The sequence below is a fragment of the Mesoplodon densirostris genome, chromosome 3, assembly GCF_025265405.1.
Source record: "Mesoplodon densirostris isolate mMesDen1 chromosome 3, mMesDen1 primary haplotype, whole genome shotgun sequence".
In the NCBI taxonomy this organism is placed as follows: Eukaryota; Metazoa; Chordata; class Mammalia; order Artiodactyla; family Ziphiidae; genus Mesoplodon; species Mesoplodon densirostris.
This window is the reverse complement of record NC_082663.1, coordinates 175572729-175588900: the sequence shown is the minus strand read 5'-3', so window position 1 is coordinate 175588900 and position 16172 is coordinate 175572729. Positions and strand designations below refer to the sequence as shown.

Below are 16172 nucleotides of genomic sequence, written 5' to 3'. Positions count from 1 at the left end.
AAACTGGACCTCCTCAGAGTTAAAACCTTTTGCTCTGAGAAAGACCAGGTGTTGAGGATGAAAAGCTATGGGCTGGGAGAAAATACCTGCAAATCACATATCTTATAAAGGACTAAAAAATATGTAAAGGAAAGCTCAAAATTAAACAATAAAAATTTTTTAAAAATCCACTTAGAAGAGGAGCAAAAGACCTTTCCATACATTTCAAGGGAGAGGAGATACAGAAGGCAAGTAAGCACATGGAAGATGTGCCTGTCTTTATTTCCATTTCCCTGATGGGGTCTCTCATGCATTGCTGGTGAGAGCGTAAAGTGGTGCAGCCACTCTGAAAAACAATTTGCAGTTGCTCACAAAACTCTGTAGCTACTGTATGATATAACAATTGTCTTTTTTGGTATTTATCCCAGAGAAATAAAAACTCAAATTCATAATAAAACCTGTGCCCAAATACTCATAGCAGCTTTATTCCCAATAGCCCAAAACTGGTAATGACCCAACTGTTAAACTGTGGTATGGCTATTCTATGGAATACTACTTGGCAAAGAAAAGGAACAAATTATTAACATGTGCAACAATTATGATAAAATTTCATTTTATTGCATAAAGTTAAACAAACACACATATACTCAATGGAGTTCATGTGAAACTTGTGAAATCTGAACAAGATCGAGAGATCATAGCAATGTCACCTTTTATAGCTATGAGACAAGTTAACATCACTGGAAACTGGGTGAAGAGTAAATGGGATCTCTGTATTATCTCTTAGAACAGCATGAGAATCTATAATTTTCTCAACAAAAAGGAAAATAAAACTATTAAGGATAACAACAAGTCTATTATCTTAAATAAGACGAGATTTTCTATATTTACCTAAGTAGTTCCATTTCCAAACTCTTTATTTTGCTATGTAGGTCTAGATTTCTATCTCGTAACACTCTCTTTTTGCCTGAAGGACATCTTTTAGCAATTTTTGTAGTGTGGGTATATCTGAAAAATGTCTTTATTTTGCTTTTCTTTAGGATATTTTTGCTAGGACAGTTTTTACTTTCCATACTTTAAAGATGTTGCTCCACCATCTATTAGCTTGCATTCTTTCCAATGAGAAATATGATGTCGTTCTTATCTTTGTTTCTCTGTACATAACTTATCTTTTCTATTGGGATTTAAAAGTTTTTAGATATTTGCACACCATAAAATTCACCATTTAAAAATGTATAATTCAGTGGTTTTTAATATATTCGCAAGGTTATGCTACCATCTAATTCCAGAACATTTTCATCATCCCAGAAAGAAACCCCATATCTGTTGACTGTCATTCCCCATTCCCCCTCCCCCAGCCCCTGGCAACCACTAATCTGTTTTCTGTCTGTGTGGGTTTGCCTATTCTGAATTTTCCATGTAAATGGAATTATACAATATGTGGCTTTTTATGTCTGGTTTCTATTACTGAGCTTGTTTTTTGTGTTTTGTTTTGTTTTGTTTTGTTTTTTGCGGTACACGGGCCTCTCACTGTTGTGGCCTCTCCCGTTGCGGAGCACAGGCTCCGGACACACAGGCTCAGCAGCCATGGCTCACGGGCCCAGCCACTCCGTGGCATGTGGGATCCTCCCGGACCGGGGCACGAGCCCGTGTCCCCTACATCGGCAGGCGGACTCTCAACCACTGCGCCACCAGGGAAGCCCTACTGAGCTTGTTTCCAAGGTCTATCCATGTAATAAATATCAGTGCTCCATTCCTTTTTATGGCTGAAAAATATTTCACTGTATATGGACGATTTATCCATTCATTGGATGATGTTTATCCATTGGTTTATGGCTACTATGAATAATACTGCTATGAACATTCATGTGCAAGTTTTTGTGTGGACATACGTTTTCATTTCTCTTGGATCTATACCTAGGAGTGGAATTGCTGGATCAGGTGGTAAACTCTATGTTTAACTTTTAGAAGAACCGACAAACTTTTACACAGCGGCTGCACCATTTTACATTTCTGTCAGCAGTGTACAAAGGTTCCAATTTCCCTACATCTTTGCCAGCACTTGTTTTTGTTCATCTTTTCAATTATAGCCGTCCTAATGGATGTGAAGTGGTATCTCATTGTGGTTTTGATTTGCGTTTCCCTACTGACTAATGATATTGAGCATCTTTTCATGTGCTTATTGGCCATTTGTGTATCTTTTTTTGGAGAAATCCTTTGTCCATTTGAAAATTAGATTCTTTGTTTTTTAAATTTTGAGTTGTAAGAGCTTTTTGTATATTCTGGGTACTATCGATAGATCCTTATGAGGTATATGATTTTCTTTTTCTTTCCTTTTTTTTGTAATAGATATTTATTGGAGTACAGTTGCTTCACAATACTGTGTTAGTTTATGTTTACAACAAAGTGAATCAGCCATATGCATACATATATCCCCATAACCCCCCTCCTTCGTGAGTCTCCCTCCCACCCTCCCTATCCCACCCCTCTAGGTCATTGCAAAGCACCAAGCTGATCTCCCTGTGCTATGCTGCTGCTTCCCACTAGCTGACTGTTTTACATTCGGTAGTGTATATATGTCGATGCTACTCTCACTTCGTCCCAGCTTCCCCCTCCCTGTGTCCTCAAGTCCATTCTCTATGTCTTCATCTTTATTCCTGTCCTGCCACTAGGTTCATCAGTACCATTATTTTCTTTTTTAGATTCCATACATGTATTAGCATACGGTATTTGTTTTTCTCTCTCTGACTTACTTCACTCTGTAAGACAGACTCTAGGTCCATCCACCTCACTACAAATAATTCAATTTCATTTTTTATGGCTGAGTAATATTCCATTGTATATATGTGCCACATCTTCTTTATCCATTCATCTGTCGATGGACATTTAGGTTGTTTCCATGTCGTGGCTACTGTAAATAGTGCTGCAGTGAACACTGTGGTACATGACTCTTTTTGAATTATGGTTTTCTCAGGTTATATGCCCAATAGTGGGATTGCTGGGTCATATGGTAATTCTATTTTTAGTTTTTTAAGGAACCTCCCTACTGTTCTCCATAGTGGTTGTATCAATTTACATTCCCACCAACAGTGCAGGAGGGTTCCTTTTTCACCACACCCTTTCCAGCATTTATTGTTTGTAGACTTTTTGGTAATGGCCATTCTGACTGGTGTGAGGTGATACCTCATTGTATTTTTGATTTGCATTTCTCTAATAATTAGTGATGTTGAGCATCTTTTCACGTGCCTCTTGGCCATCTGTGTGTTTCTTTGGTGAAATGTCTATTTAGGTCTTCTGCTCATTTTTTAATTGAATTATTTGGTTTTTTGATATTGAGCTCCATGAGCTGTTTGTCTATTTTGGAGATTAATCCTTTGTCCATTGTTTCATTTGCAAATATTTTCTCCCATTCTGAGGGTTGCCTTTTCATCTTGTTTATGGTTTCCTTTGCTGTGCAAAAGCTTTTAAGTTTAATTAGGTCCCATTTGTTTATTTTTGTTTTTATTTCCATTACTCTAGGAGGTGGGTCAAAAAAGATCTTGCTGTGGTTTATGTCAGAGAGTGTTTTTCCTATGTTTTCCTCTAAGAGTTTTATAGTGTCTTGTCTTACATTTAGGTCTTTAATCCATTTTGAGTTTATTTTTGTGTATGGTATTAGGGAGTGTTCTAATTTCATTCTTTTACATGTAGCTGTCCAGTTTTCCCAGCACCACTTATTGAAGAGGCTGTCTTTTCTCATTGTATATTCTTGCCTCCTTTATCATAAATTAGGTGACCATATGTGTGTGGCTTTATCTCTGGGCTTTCTCTCCTGTACCATTGATCTATATTTCGGTTTTTGTGCCAGTACAATACTGCCTTGATTACTGTAGCTTTGTGGTATAGTTTGAAGTCAAGGACCCTGATTCCTCCAACTCTGTTTTTCTTTCTCAAGATTGCTTTGGCTATTCGGGATCTTTTGTGTTTCCATACGAATTGTAAAATTTTTTATTCTAATTCTATGAAGAATGCTATTGGTAAGTAGTTTGATAGGGATTGCATTGAATCTGTAGATTGCTTTGCGTAGTATTTTGACAATATTGACAAATTTTGACAATATTGATTCTTCCAATCCAAGAACATGGTATATTTCTCCATCTGTTTATGTCATCTTTGATTTCTTTCATCAGTGTTTTATAGTTTTCTGAGAACAAGTCTTTTTCCTCCTTAGGTAGATTTATTCCTAGGTATTTTATTCTTTTTGTTGTGATGGTAAGTGGGATTGTTTCCTTAACTTCTCTTTCTGATTTTTTGGTGTTATTGTATAGGAATGCCAGAGATTTCTGTGCATTAATTTTATATCCTGCTACTTTACCAAATTTATTGATTAGTTCTAGTAGTTTTCTGGTGGCAGCTTTAGAATTCTCTATGTGTAATACCATGCCATCTGCAGTGACAATTTTACTTTTTCTTTTCCAATTTGTATCCCTTTTATTTATTTGTCTTCTCTGATTGCTGTGGCTAGGGCTTCCAAAACTATGTTGAATACAAGTGGTGAGAGTGGACATCCTTGTCTTGTTCCTGATCTTAGTGGAAATGCTTTCAGTTTTTCACCATTGAGTATGATGTTTGCTGTGGGTTTGTCATATATGGCCTTTATTATGTTGAGGTAGGTTCCCTCTATGCCCATTTTCTGGAGAGTTTTTATTATAAATGGGTGTGGGATTTTGTCAAAAGCTTTTTCTGCATCTATTGAGATGATCATATGGTATTTATTCCTTAATTTGTTAATATGGTGTATCACATTGATTTGCATATATTGAAGAATCCTTGCATCCCTGGGATATATCCCACTTGATCATGGTGTATGATCCTTTTAATATGTTGTTGGATGCTGTTTGCTAGTATTTTGTGCAGGATTTTTGCATCTATGTTCATCAGTGATACTGGTCTATAATTTTCTTTTTTTGTGATATCTTTTTCTGGTTTTGGTATCAGGGTGATGGTGGCTTTGTACAATGAATTTGAGAGTGTTCCTCCTTCTGCAATTTTTTGGAAGAGTTTGAGAAGGGTCAGTGTTAGCTCCTCTCTAAATGTATGGTAGAATTCGCCTCTGAAGCCGTCTCGTCCTGGGCTTTTGTTTGTCGGAAGATTTTTAATCACAGCTTCAATTTCATTACTTGTGATAGGTCTGTTTATATTTTCTAATTCTTCCTGGTTCAGTCATGGAAAATTGTACCTTTCCAAGAATTTGTCCATTTCTTCGTGGTTGTCCATTTTATTGGCATATAGTTGTTTGTAATAGTCTCCTATAATCCTTTGTATTTCTGCGGTGTCAGTTGTGATTTCTCCTTTTTCATTTCTAATTTTATTGATTTGTGTCCTCTCCCTTTTTTTCTTGATGAGTCTGGCTAAGGGTTTATCAATTTTGTTTATCTTCTCAAAGAACCAGCTTTTAGTTTTATTGATCTTTGCTATTGTTTTCTTCATTTCTATTTCATTTATTTCTGCTCTGATCTTTGTGATTTCTTTCCTTCTACTGACTTTGGGTTTTCTTTGTTCTTCCTTCTCTAGCTGCTTTAGGTTAGGGTTAGATTGTTTATTCGAGATTTTTCTTGTTTCTTGAGGTGAGATTGAATTGCCATAAACTTCCCTCTTGAACTGCTTTTGCTGCATCCAATAGGTTTTGGGTGGTTGTATTTTTGTTGCCATTTGTTTCTATGTATTTTTTTATTTCTTCTTTGATTTCTTCAGTGATCTCTTGGTTATTTAGTAGTGCACTGTTTAGCCTCCATGTATTTGTGGTTTTTACAATTTTTTCCTGTAATTGATTTTCAATCTCATAGTGTTGTGGTCAGAAAAGATGCTTGATATGATTTCAATTTTCTTAAATTTTCCAAGGCTTGATTTGTGATCCAAGATGTGATCTATCCTGGAGAATGTTCCATGTGCCCTTGAGAAGAAAGTGTATTCTGCCACTTTTGGGTGGAATGTTCTATAAATATCAATTAAATCTATCTGGTCTGCTGTGTCAGTTAAAGCTTGTGTTTCCTTATTTATTTTCTGTTTGGATGATCTGTCCATTGGTGTAAGTGAGGTGTTAAAGCCCCCTACTAAAATTGTGTTACTGTCGATTTCCCCTTTCATGGTTGTTAGTATTTGCCTTATGTATGGAGGTGCTCCTATGTTGGGTGCATAAACATCTACAATTGTTATATCATCTTCTTGGCTTGATCCCTTGATCATTATGTAGTGTCCTTCCTTATCTCTCTTTTTTTTTTTTTTTTTTTTTTTTTTTTTTTGCGGTACGCGGGCCTCTCACTGCTGTGGCCTCTCCCATTGAAGAGCACAGGCTCCGGGCACACAGGTTCAGCGGCCATGGCTCACGGGCTCAGCCGCTCCGCGGCATGTGGGATCTTCCCAGACCAGGGCACAAACCCGTGTCCCCTGCATCAGCAGGTGGACTCTCAACCACTGCGCCACCAGGGAAGCCCCTTCCTTATCTCTTATAGCAGTCTTTATTTTAAAGTCTATTTTATCTGATATGAGTATTGCTACTCCAGTTTTCTTTTGATTTACACTTGCATGGAATATCTTTTTTGATCCCTTCACTTTCAGTCTGTATGTGTCCCTAGGTCTGAAGTGGGTCTCTTGTAGACAGCATATATATGGGTCTTGTTTTTGTATCCATTCAGCCAGTCTGTGTCTTTTGGTTGGGGCATATAATCCATTTACATTCTAGGTTATTATCCATATGTATGTTCCTATTATCATTTTCTTAATTGTTTTGGGTTTGTTTTTGTGGGTCTTTTTCTTCTCTTGTGTTTCCTGCCTAGAGAAGTTTCTTTCGCTTTTGTTATAAAGCTGATTTGGTGGTGCTGAATTCTTTTAGCTTTTGCTTGTCTGAAAAGCTTTTGATTTCTCTGTTGAATCTGAATGAGATCCTTGATGGATAGAGTAATCTTGGTTATAGGTTTTTCTCTTTCATCACTTTAAGTATACCCTGCCACTGCCTTCTGGCCTGTAGGGTTTCTACTGAAAAATCACCTGTTAACCTTATGGGGATTCCTTTGTATGTTATTTTTTGTTTTTCCCTTTTAATATTTTTTCTTTGAATTTAATTTTTGTTAGTTTGATTAATATATGTCTTGGTGTGTTTCTCCTAGGGTTTATTCTGTATGGGACTCTCTGTGCTTCCTGGACTTGGGTGACTATTTCCTTTCCCATATTAGGGAAGTTTTCAACTATAATCTCTTCAAATATTTTCTCAGTCCCCTTCTTTTTCTCTTCTTCTTCTGGGACCCCTGTAATTCAAATGTTGATGCATTTAGTGTTGTCCCAGAGGTCTCTGAGATTGTCTTCAGTTCTTTTCATTCTTTTTTCTTTATTCTGCTCCTCGGCAGTTATTTCCACCACTCTGTCATCCAGCTCACTTATTCGTTCTTCTGCCTCAGTTATTCTGTTATTGATTCCTTCTAGTGTATTTTTCATTTCAGGTATTGTGTTGTTCACCTGTTTGTTTGTTCTTTAGTTCTTCTAGATCATTGTTAAACATTTCTTGTATTTTCTCAATCCGTGGCTCCATTCTATTTCCGAGATTCTTGTTCATCTTTACTATCATTACTCTGAATTCTTTTTCAGGTAGATTCCCTATTTCCTCTTCATTTATTTGGTCTTGCAGGGTTTTACCTTGCTCCTTCATCCATGACATATTTTTCTTGCTATCTCTTTTTTTTTTTAATTTTGTGAGTGGGATTGTGTTCCTGTCTTACTGGTTTTTTGGCCTCAGGCTTCCAACACTGAAGTCTGTAGGCTGTTGGGTAGAGCTGGGTCTTGGTGCTGAGAGGAGGACCTCCGGGAGACCTCACTCTGATGCATATTCCCTGGGGTCTGAGTTCCTCTGTTAGTCCAGTGGTTCATACTCAGACCTCCCACCACAGGAGCTTCAGCCCAACCCCCAGCTTATGAACCCAAGATCCTGCAAGCCACACAGGACGGCAAAAAAAAAGAAAAAAAAAAAAAGAACAATAACAAAGTAAAAAATAAAATTAGACTAGGAAACTAACAGATATGTTAGAAAAAATATAAAAATAAAAATATAGATGAAACAGTAACTGGAAGGTAAAACAGAATCACAGTAGTAAAAAAGAGGAGGAGGAAAAAAAAAAAGGTAGAAAAGGCCTTGGCTATGGAGGGCAGGGCCTAAGCAGGGTCGAGGTTTAGGCGGTGGTTGGGACCTATGCCTAGGAACCAGAGGGCTGGAAAAGGCCCTGGGGGGTGTGGGGTGTGGGGCTTAGGCTCAACAGAACAGAAGGGGCCCAGGCGTGTCTCCCGCCTCTGGTCTCAGAGGGTGGGGGATCCCACCTTGGAGCCCAGCAGGCTTCCTTGGTTCGAGTGGGTGGGGCAAATGCCTTCTGCTCCTTTCCTGCTCGTCTGGTCCCAGAGGGCCCCTCCCCCTTCCTCTTCTGATCTCCCAGGCCTCCCTCCTACATCCCCAGGACCCACCTGGCCTGGAGGGGACCTCTGAGGGCATAGGACCTGGCCCGAGAGCTGGGCAGACTTCCCAGCCAATTGGGCAGGGGAAACGCTGGGCCCGCTGCCCTCTGATCCAAGCCCCCATGGGTCCCTCCAGGCATGGGAACCCCTCCCCCCGCTCAGCCACCCCTCAGGGGCACTGGTCCTGTCCAGCCTCCACTTCTCCTCCCCCTCAGTCCCCTCATGTCCTGCCGGTTTGCTTGGGGGTTCTTCCTGTCTCCTTGGGCATTGGGGTCCCCCACCAGCATCCGGCACGTGCCCTAGTTGTCTCAGATATACGATTTTCAAAGCTTATCTCCCATTCTGTGGGTTGTCTTGTCACTTTCTTGATTGTTCTTTGATGCAAAAAGTTTTAAATTTTGATGGAGTATAGTTTATCTACTTTTTCTTTGGTTTCTCATGCTTTACTTGTCACGTCTAAGAAACCACTGTCTAATCCAAAGTTATAAAGATTTACACTTATGCTTTCTTCTCTCATATTTAGGTCTTTGGTACATTTTGAGTTCATATTTGTATATGGTATGAGGTAAGGGCCCCAATTCATTTTTTTCCTGTGGAAATCCAGTTGCCCCACCACTATTTGTTGAAAAAACTATTTTCCCTCATAAAATTGTCTTGGAACTCTTGTCAGAAACGAAATTCTATTAAATGTGTAGGTTTATTTCTGACTCGCAATTCTATTCCATTCATCCAGATGTCTGTCATTATGCCATTAATACACCCTTTTGCTATTGTAGCCATGTATAATATTGTTATGAAATTTTTAACTGTGAGTCTGCCAACTTGGTTCTTGTTCAAGATTTTTTGACCATCCTGAGTCTCTTGCATTTTCTTATGAATTTTAGGATCAGCTTGTCAATTTCTGCAAACATGATCTCTGGATACTTTTTAAGATTTTTTTTTGTCATTGGTTTTGAGTAATTTGATCATAGTCTTTGGTGCAATTGTCTTTATTTATGTTCCTTGTGCAGTTAATTGAGCTTCTTGGAATTTTGGGTTAATAGTTTTCATTAAGTTTGAAATTTGGGGGAGGCATTATTTCTTCAAATATTTTTTCTTTCCCCCTTCATTTGGGAACTTAAGTTACAAATAATCGAGCCACTTGAAGTTGTACTACAGCTTACTAATAATCCTTTTCCATTTTTATTAATAAAATTCTTCTTTATGCATTTCATTTTTCATAGTTTCTATTGCTGTGCTTTTATGTTCACTATTCTTGTGTAGTATCTAATCTGCTATCAATCCCATCCATTGCATTGTTTATCTCTAGAAGTTCTACTTGAGTTGTTTTTATATGTTCTATATCTCATCTTAACTTTTCAAACACATGGAATACAGTTCTAATACCTGTGCTAATGTCCTTATCTCCCAGTTCTAACATCTGTGTCAAATCTGACTTGGTTTTGACAATTGATTATTCTACACATTATAGGTTGTATGTTTCCTACCTCCTTGCATGTTGGACATTCTTGGCTGAATGCCTGACAGTGTGAATTTAACCCTGTTGGGAGCTGGATATTTTGTGTTTCTGCAGGTCTTCTTGAGCAATACAGTGTGTTACTTGGAAGCACCTTGATCCTTTTGGGTCTGGCTTGTGTGATTTGTTATGTGGGGCCAAGGCAGTGCTCAGTCCAAAGCTGATCATCTTCATCTGCTGAAGTGACAGTGTTCCTGAGTACTCAACCTGATGCCCTGTGAATTAAGAAAGTTTCTAATCTGACGGTAAACAGACATTATTCCAGCCCTTGTGCTCCTCTGGTGCTACTTCCTCTAGTCCTTTCAGATGGCTCTTTCCTGTGTGCATGTGCCAATCAGTGCTCTGTGGCATCCTCGAGGGAGGGGTCCCTCTCGCTGTGCAGCTTCCTCTTCTCTGGTTTTCTGTTCCATGGGCACAGGCTGCCTTTGTCTCTCAGGACATCATCTCTGTCTCCTCAACTCAGGGTCTGCCTGGCTCTGCCTCAGTTTCCTTTTCGTGTAAACTTAAGTCAGGAAGCTGGGGCAATTGTAGGGCTCACTGTTGTTTCCTATCTCTAGTACATCACTGTCCTTCATTCCTCTTAACCATTCTGAGGACTCTGTACCCAATTCCAATGTGTGGGCGGTTTTTTTTTTCCCACAAAAAGAAATTCTCTGAGACACCAGCCTACAGTTCAACTCAATTCTGACACCATCCACCTGGAAATAGCATCAGATCCCATAGGTTAAGGGCTCAGTCCCACAAGGCTGCCTCCCCCACCACTTCAAATATCAGCTGCAAGTCCAGGTTGTCACCTGTGCTTCTGGCCAACATGCTATAAATTAAAGGTTCCAATGGCCCCCGTCCTTGGGTTTTAATAATTTGCTAAAGTGGCTCACAGAACTCAGAGAAACATTTCACTTACTAGATCAGCGCTTTATTATAAAAGGGTATAACTCAGGAGCAGCCAGATGGAAGAGACGTATAGGCAAGGCACGTGGGAAGGGGCAGGGCCAGGCATGCCACTCTCCCCCAGTGTCCATGTGTTTACCAGCCGGGAAGCTCTCTGAACCCTATCCCTTTGGGTTTTTAGGGAGACTTCATTACACAGGCACAACTGATTAAATCACTGACCACTGGTGATTAAAAAAATTTTTTTTATTGGAGTATAGTTGCTTTACAGTGTTGTGTTAGTTTCTACTGTACAGCAAAGTGAATCAGCTATACATATACACATATCCCCTCTTTTTTGGGTTTCCTTCCCATTTAGGTCACCACAGAGCACTGAGTAGAGTTCCCTGTGCTGTGCAGTAAGTTCTCCTTAGTTATCTATTTTACATATAGTATCAGTAGCGTGTATATGTCAATCCCAATCTCCCAATTCATCCCACCCTCCCTTTCCCCCTTGGTGTCCATAGGTTTGTTCTCTACGTCTGTGTCTCTATTTCTGCTTTGTAAATAAGATCGTCTATACAGTTTTTTCAGATTCCACATATATGTGTTATATACGATATTTGTTTTTCTCTTTCTGGCTTACTTCACTCTGTAGGACAGTCTCTAGGTCCATCCATGTCTCTACAAATGACCCAATTTCATTCCTGTTTATGGCTGAGTAATATTCCATTGTACATATGTACCACATCTTCTTTATCCACTCCTCTGTTGATGGACATTTAGGTTGTTTCCATGTCCTGGCTATTGTAAATAGTTCTGCAAATGAACATTGGGGTGCATGTGTCTTTTTGAATTATGGTTTTCTCAGGGTATATGCCCAGTAGTGGGATTGCTGGGTCACATGACAGTTCTATTTTTAGCTTTTTAAGGAACCTCCATACTGTTCTCCATAGTGGCTGTATCAATTTACATTCCCACCAAAATTGTAGGAGGGTTCCCTTTTCTCCACACCCTCTCCAGCATTTATTGTTTGTAGATTTTGTGATACAGGCCATTCTGACAGGTATGAGGTGATACCTCATTGTAGTTTTGATTTGCATTTCTCTAATGATTAGTGATGTTGAGCATCTTTTCACGTGCCTCTTGGCCATCTGTATGTCTTCTTTGGTGAAATGTCTATTTGGGTCTTCTGCCCATTTTTTTATTGAGTTGTTTGTTTTTTTGATATTGAGCTGCATGAGCTGTTTATATATTTTGGGGATTAATCCTTTGTCAGTTGCTTCATTTGCAAATATTTTCTCCCTTTCTGAGTGTTGTCTTTTCATCTTGTTTATGGTTTCCTTTGCTTTGCAAAAGCTTCTAAGTTTCATTAGGTCCCATTTGTTTATTTTTGTTTTTATTTTTGTTACTCTAGGAGATGGGTCAAAAAAGATCTTGCTGTGATTTATGTCAAAGAGTGTTCTGCCTATGTTTTCCTCTAAGAGTCTTATAGTGTCTGGCCCTACATTTAGGTCTTTAATCCATTTTGAGTTTATTTTTGTGTATGGTGTTAGGGAGTGTTCTAATTTCACTCTTTTACGTGTAGCTGCCCAGTTTTCCCAGCACCATTTATTGAAGAGGCTGTCTTTGCTCCATTGTATATTCTGGCCTCCTTTGTCATAGATTAGTTGACCATAGGTGCATGGGTTTATCTCTGGGCTTTCTCTCCTGTACCATTGATTTATATTTCTGTGTTTGCACTAGTACCATACTGTCTTGACTACCATAGCCCTGTAGTATAGTCTGAAGTCAGGGAGCCTGATTCCTCAAGCTCCGTTTTTTTTTTTCTTTTCTCAAGTTTGCTTTTGCTATTCAAGATCTTTTGTGTTTCCATACAAGTTGTAAAATTGTTGTTCTACTGTGAAAAGTGCCATTGATAATTTGATAAGGATTGCATTGAATCTGTGGATTGCTTTGGGTAGTATAGTTATTTTGACAATATTGATTCTTCCAGTCCAAGAACATGGTATATCTCTCCATCTGTTTGTGTCATCTTTGATTTCTTTATCAGCATCTTATAGTTTTTGGTGTACAGGTCTTTTGCCTCCTTAGGTAGGTTTATTCCTAGGATTGGACTCAATCTCCAGCCCCTCTCCCCTCCCTGGACGTCAGGGGGTCCCAACCTTCTAGTCACGTGGTTGCTTACCCTGGCAACCAGCCCCCATCCTTAGGGGCTTTTGGAAAATCACTTCATTAACATAAAAAACCCCACCTCTGTGCCTCTCCTCACTTAGGAAATTCCAAGGGTTTAGGAGCTCTGAGTCAGGAACAGGAGGAAGACCAAACATATATTTCTTATTATAAATCACAACATCACAACCATTGTTTTGTGTATTGTGTTTGTTTCCCTTTGGTTGTTTCAGGGGGCCAGTGTCTTAGTTCAGGCTGTTATAACAAAGTACCATAGACTGTGCAGCTTAAATAGCAGAAATTTATTGCTTAAAGTTGTGGAGACTGGAAGTCTGAAATCAGGGTGCCAGCATGGTTGGGTGCTGGTGAGAGCCCTCTTCTGAACTGCAGATGGCCATCCTCTCACTGTGTTCTCACACGGGGGAAGGGGCAAGGGGTCTCTTCTTATAAGGGCACTAATCCCATTCATTAGGCTCCACCCTCATGACCTCATCTAAGCCTGATCACCTCAAAGAGATCCCATCTTCAAACACCGTCATGCTGGGGGTTAGGACTTCAGCATATGAATTTGGGGGGGACACAACATTCAGACCTTAGCAGAAGGTAAATCCAGCCCCTCTTCTCCATTGTGGCTAGAAGTTGAAGTCCCCAGCTGTTGGTTTTGAGGCCTGAATTATCCTTGTTCCTTAGTTGGCTGGAACTGTAAGATGCTGTCGTTGCCACTGTCTGCTATTTATGAAGCCCAGTATTTATAATTTGTTGGGTCTTGTAGTTAGTTATAGGCCTGGAAACATGGGCTGGTAACAGCCTGGGGACAAGGAGGGGCCACAGGGTAGCTGTGTCCCCCATGCCTTCTGACTCAGAAGTGTGAGTGACTCCCAGGAATGGCTGCGCAGTGAGAATCAGGTAGCCTCTGGGGTGGGGCCCGTTCCCCGGGCAGATGGGGTGCAGGCCTCGCCTCAGCTCCACCCTTCATCCTCAGTGACCAGCACCGACTACGACACTGCTGTGGATGCCACGGAAACCTCATCCTATTTCAGCGCCCAAGGCTACCTGTCCAGGTAGAGGGCCATGCAGGGGTGGTCCTGGGCCCTTTGCGGGGGGTGGCAATGCTGGCTTGGACTGACAGTATCCAAATCCTGGAGGCTTCAACTAGGCCACGGCAGTCTCTGTCCAGGAAAGAGGAGACCTCAGAAGCCCTCCATGCTTGACCCTGGTCCCCTCCTGTCCTGGACCCCTCACTGGTCCATCTCACATCCGCCTCTTCTTGGTTCTCCCTGCCAGCTGGGAGCAGGAGGGCATGGAGTCTACCTCAGAGGAGGGGCAGCTGCCGCAGGTCGTGGAGGACCTGAAAGACCTCCAGGTGGCCCCCGGCACGCATCTGGCCAAGTTCCAGCTCAAGGTGAAAGGTAAGGGGGAGAGGGATGAAGGGAAAGGAGCTGCCTCCCACCAGAGGGAGGGTTAGGGTTAGGGTTAGATCACCCAGGGGTCTCTGCGGGCCTCTGGAGGGCGTGGTGCCCACTGGGCTGTGGCCCTGTGCTAACCACTCCCCCTGCGGCCCCAGGCTACCCCACTCCTCGACTGTACTGGTTCAAAGATGGGCAGCCCCTGACTGCATCTGCACACATCTGCATGGAGGACAGGAAGACACTGCACACCCTGGAGATTGTCTCAGTCACCAGCGAGGATGCTGGCCAGTACTCGGCCTACATCAGCAACACCGTGGGTGCTGCTTATTCGTCTGCTCGGCTGCTGGTCCGAGGTGGGTGCTTAGGGATGCAGCAGAGCTTGGTGTCCACACCCAGTTTGATGTCCACCTATAAACCATGCTGTGGCAAGCCTGGGAGCTAGTGCCCGGTGGTCACTGGCCCAGTGTGCAGAAGTCACAGGTGGCCAGAAGCTGGCTCCCAGAGAACATGGGCCCTTAGAGGGTGTGGGGGCCATGAAAACTGACCAGCAAACAGGGTAGCTAGCTGGTGGAGTAGGCCCAGGCAAGCATGGGGCCCTCTGTAGACTGCAGAGGAAGAGGCGGGTAGTAATTTGGGGAGTAGAGGTCTGAACTTCCTTATTTTCCAAAGTTCTGAGCACTTCAAGGTGATTCCAAGTCTTGCTCAAATCTGCCCTGGTCTAGGGACCCAACACTGCCTGCGGCATTGCTTCAGTGTGGCGTTTTGAGCACAAGCATCCCCGAGTTAGTTTCAGAGCAACGCCCCAGACTCCTGGGCGGGCATGGGTAACATTCCATCTGGTCCGTGGGGACCGAGTGTGAATTCCATGTCTACATGGCCAGGTTTAGGAAAGGAGCTGTGTGTAGGAGTGGGCGGGGCCACCTTCGGGACTCACACCCTGCTAGGCAGGCCCACTCAGGGGAGGGGGCACCTTGGTGCTGTAGATCTGACTTCTGTGCTTTCTTCAGGCCCCAATGAACCAGAAGAGAAGCCAGCATTCGGTGAGCCGACTCCAGAGGGCAGAGGGAGGGAGGGTGGGGTGGGCCCTGGGGACAGGTTCAGTGAGGGTGCGTGAGGGGGACGACCACGTGGAATTGGGGCTCTGCATTGTTTACCACCAACCGCCCCATGTCTCTCCAGATGTACACCAACATCTGGTACCACCCCGATTCCTGGAGAAGTTCACCTCCAAGAAGGTCAAGAAGGGCTCCAGCATCACCTTCTCAGTGAAGGTTGAAGGTGAGATGTCCTGCCTCCCTGTCCCACTCAGGGGAGCCCCCAGGGAGGTCCCCTCCCTGCCCCCACTCAAGACCCTCCTAGGGAGGCTCAGAGGTGACCCCTGCCTCCCTGTCCCACTCAGGAGAGCCCCCAGGGAGGTCCCCTCCCTGCCCCCACTCAAGACCCTCCTAGGGAGGCTCAGAGGTGACCCCTGCCTCCCAGAGCCACCCTCCTGGTGTGGGGAGACTGTCCACCATATACTCCTGCCTGCAGGAGACCCGCCCCCAGCTGTGCATTGGCTGCGGGAGGAGGCTGAGCAGGGTGTGCTGTGGATCGGCCGCCACACGCCGGGCTACACAGTGGCCAGCTCTGCCCAGCAGCACAGCCTGGTCCTTCTGGATGTGGACCAACAGCACCAGGGCACCTACACCTGCATCGCCACAAACACTGCTGGCCAGGCCCTCTGTTCCGCAAGCTTGCACGTCTCTGGCTGT

At 42.5% G+C, this 16172-nt stretch overlaps 1 protein-coding gene across 1 annotated transcript in view; it reads left to right on the top strand.

Moving 5' to 3' along the window:
- OBSCN (obscurin, cytoskeletal calmodulin and titin-interacting RhoGEF) overlaps window positions 1-16172 on the top strand; it is a 134137-nt gene that overhangs the window by 96200 nt on the left and 21765 nt on the right. Inside the window, 6 exon segments of the mRNA XM_060092645.1 lie at window positions 13995-14073; window positions 14297-14421; window positions 14577-14774; window positions 15429-15461; window positions 15601-15699; window positions 15952-16170. Of these exon segments, the coding sequence (XP_059948628.1) occupies window positions 13995-14073; window positions 14297-14421; window positions 14577-14774; window positions 15429-15461; window positions 15601-15699; window positions 15952-16170 (753 nt within the window).